Below are 2,569 nucleotides of genomic sequence, written 5' to 3' on the forward strand. Positions count from 1 at the left end.
AGAATACCTCGGAGGACAAGAATTCGCGCACTCCATAGTACCAAGAGGTGGACCAGGCAGCCGCGCTAGTCACTGCGCCGCACGAAGTTCAGTAGAAAACAGAAGATACCACAACGCTCATTTTTCTTATAACAGATCGATCGTACAAAGTTAACGTGAATGGGTTGTGTGCGTTAGTTTTCGATTCTGGTCTCAGCTCTGAGGACTGCACTACTGCTGGACGCTTTTGAACGGACAACCGTTTAAAGCGCCTCAGTTTGGGGGAAGCACAGCAAGCAGTTCAAAAGCTCAGCCTCTACCAGCGTTGCCCCTTTAAGTGGGCGGAGCCTAGTCTTGCGAAGGACCGTCCCTACCTTTTAAGCTACCTGCTTTCAGAGGCTGTTTTCTTACGTCTTGATTGGCCGCTTAAACCAAATCCTCTTGAGCAACTTGAACCAAGCGTCGGGAAGAAGGGAGGAGAAGGTCGGAGCAAAATCCAACCCGACTGGAAGCCCTTTTATCGGCCAACCACCATTTGAAAGTTGCCTTTTGTTACATCGAAGAGAAAATACGAGATTCGGAACCAGTGGGTTTTGCGTTGTCAGTCGATTTACCTGTTTTTTTTAAAGCCTCTGCACGTCGTAATTTTTCTTTTATTTTTATTTACATTACGGTTTGAATTGGCAGGTCAGTCGGTGGAGGTGTTGTTATCACTTCCGATCGCTTCGCTAGTAGCCAGGGGGCTCATCGGTGTTTTACACTTGCTTGCGCCCGGCTCTCTCTCACGGAATGTGCCTTTTACGATCTAAAAGAAAATTGCGAAGGCGCTGACATCACAGCGAGCGCAGCTCGGGGCAGCTCCGGTAGGATTTGGGGGAGGTGACGGCGGTGCGAGAAATCGGCGAGAAGAGACACCCGAGATACCTGGCTACACTGAAAAACAAATCATAAGTGGGATTTAATTGTGTTCGTTCAGTCTCCAAGTGCTATGCAAAAGAAGAAGAAATGTGCGGAATATTTCGATTAGGAGCACGTTCTGGGAGGAATCGCCGACTGCGCTGTGCTGCGCTATAGGCTGCTTTAACTGGTGAGCAAACGCAAAGTGCCGGCAGAGTGAATTTCATCTTCTCTTTTTTCAATTCTTGAAGCTGTTTTCCTAAATGACATATTAACTTTGACAAACTCTGTACACAGTTAATAAGGATCGAACAGGGAGGACAGGAAAGCGAAACATATATAAATAAATACATCTACAAAAAATGGAAATGGCCAAGAGCCCACAGGACGGTTCCCGGGAGGATCTGAGCAAGTTGTCCGACGAGGAGCTGCTAAAATGGAACCGGGAGGATTTGATCAAAAGGCTCCGGAAAGCCGAAAACGAAAGGATGAACTTAATGGTGGAGCACGGCAACCTGATGAAGGACGTGAACAAGCGGCTGCAGGTCCACCTGCACGAGATCCGCGGTCTCAAGGAGGTTAACCAGAGGCTGCAGGACGACAACCACGAGCTCCGAGAGCTCTGCTGCTTTCTGGATGACGACCGGCAAAAGGGGAAAAAACTATCCCGGGAGTGGCAGAGGTTTGGCCGCTACACCGCCAGCGTCATGTGGAAAGAGGTGAGCATGTATCAGCAGAAACTGAAGGAGCTGGAGACGAAGCAGGAGACGGTGATGAGAGAAAATCTGGAGCTGAAGGAGATCATCCTCATGCTAGACGAGGAGAGGAACGGAGCGGGCTCGAGGAGCTCCATAGACAGCCAGTCCAGTCTGACCAATTTAAACGGGGGCTCCGGCACCATACGGGATGTTGGAGATGGCAGCAGCACTTCGAGTACGGGCAGCGCTGGAAGTCCAGATCATCACCAAAACCACCTCCACCACAAGCCCGGAGAGCCCAAGGCCGGTACTATCAGGAGGTCCATGGATGATCTCAGCACGCCCCACCACCACAGGAGCATCCCCAACGGCCTCAATGGTAGGTGGGCAAAATCCGCCGCCCCGGTCGGAGTCAGCAAGCTAAATGGTGACATTTGGGTGGAATGATCAAGTCCATCAGATTTGTTTTTCAGGGTCTTGATTTAGTGCATGTGTGGGTCTGCACCATGTCAGTGTGGGTCGCCTTTGCTTTGCTCAGCTCTTATTTATTTTTTATCAGTTATGTGAAATGAAAGGTTTTGGAATGACGTGGCTGCAGGTTCAAATCCAGTAGATCACTTTGCATTACTTCAATAAGATATGGGATGGTTTGTAAGCACATGGCTGCAGGTTCAAATCCAGCACCATACCAGTCACTAAAATAAATTGGTCCGGCTTTGCCCACCTTTTATTTTATATGAGATGGTTGAGAAGGAAGGACATGGATGCAGGTTCAAGAACACATCCCATACCGCAGTTAGGCCACCAAAGTATTTCAGTTTGCTTTGCCTGAGCTTTAGTAATAGGAATATGGGCTGGTTTGAAAGGAGACAGCAGGTGCAGGTTGAAATGCAGCACCTCGGCGTGTGTCACTGAAGTAAATCACTCCACACTGCTCAGCTTGTGTTTTATACGAGTGTGTTTGGAGGACACGGATGCGGGTTCAAATCCTGAAC

The 2,569-nt window shown here is 49.1% G+C and overlaps 1 protein-coding gene across 1 annotated transcript; it reads left to right on the forward strand.

Moving 5' to 3' along the window:
- Positions 1-370: 370 nt before the first annotated feature.
- LOC120521402 (coiled-coil domain-containing protein 85C-like) lies at positions 371-1,953 on the forward strand (the record flags this gene model as incomplete). Its single annotated transcript, XM_039743034.1, has 1 exon — positions 371-1,953. A coding segment is annotated over exon 1 (715 nt), but the record flags the coding sequence as incomplete, so codon positions are not given.
- Between the last annotated feature and the right edge of the window lie 616 nt (positions 1,954-2,569).

Source organism: Polypterus senegalus, unplaced genomic scaffold, assembly GCF_016835505.1.
Source record: "Polypterus senegalus isolate Bchr_013 unplaced genomic scaffold, ASM1683550v1 scaffold_54, whole genome shotgun sequence".
Taxonomy (NCBI): Eukaryota; Metazoa; Chordata; class Cladistia; order Polypteriformes; family Polypteridae; genus Polypterus; species Polypterus senegalus.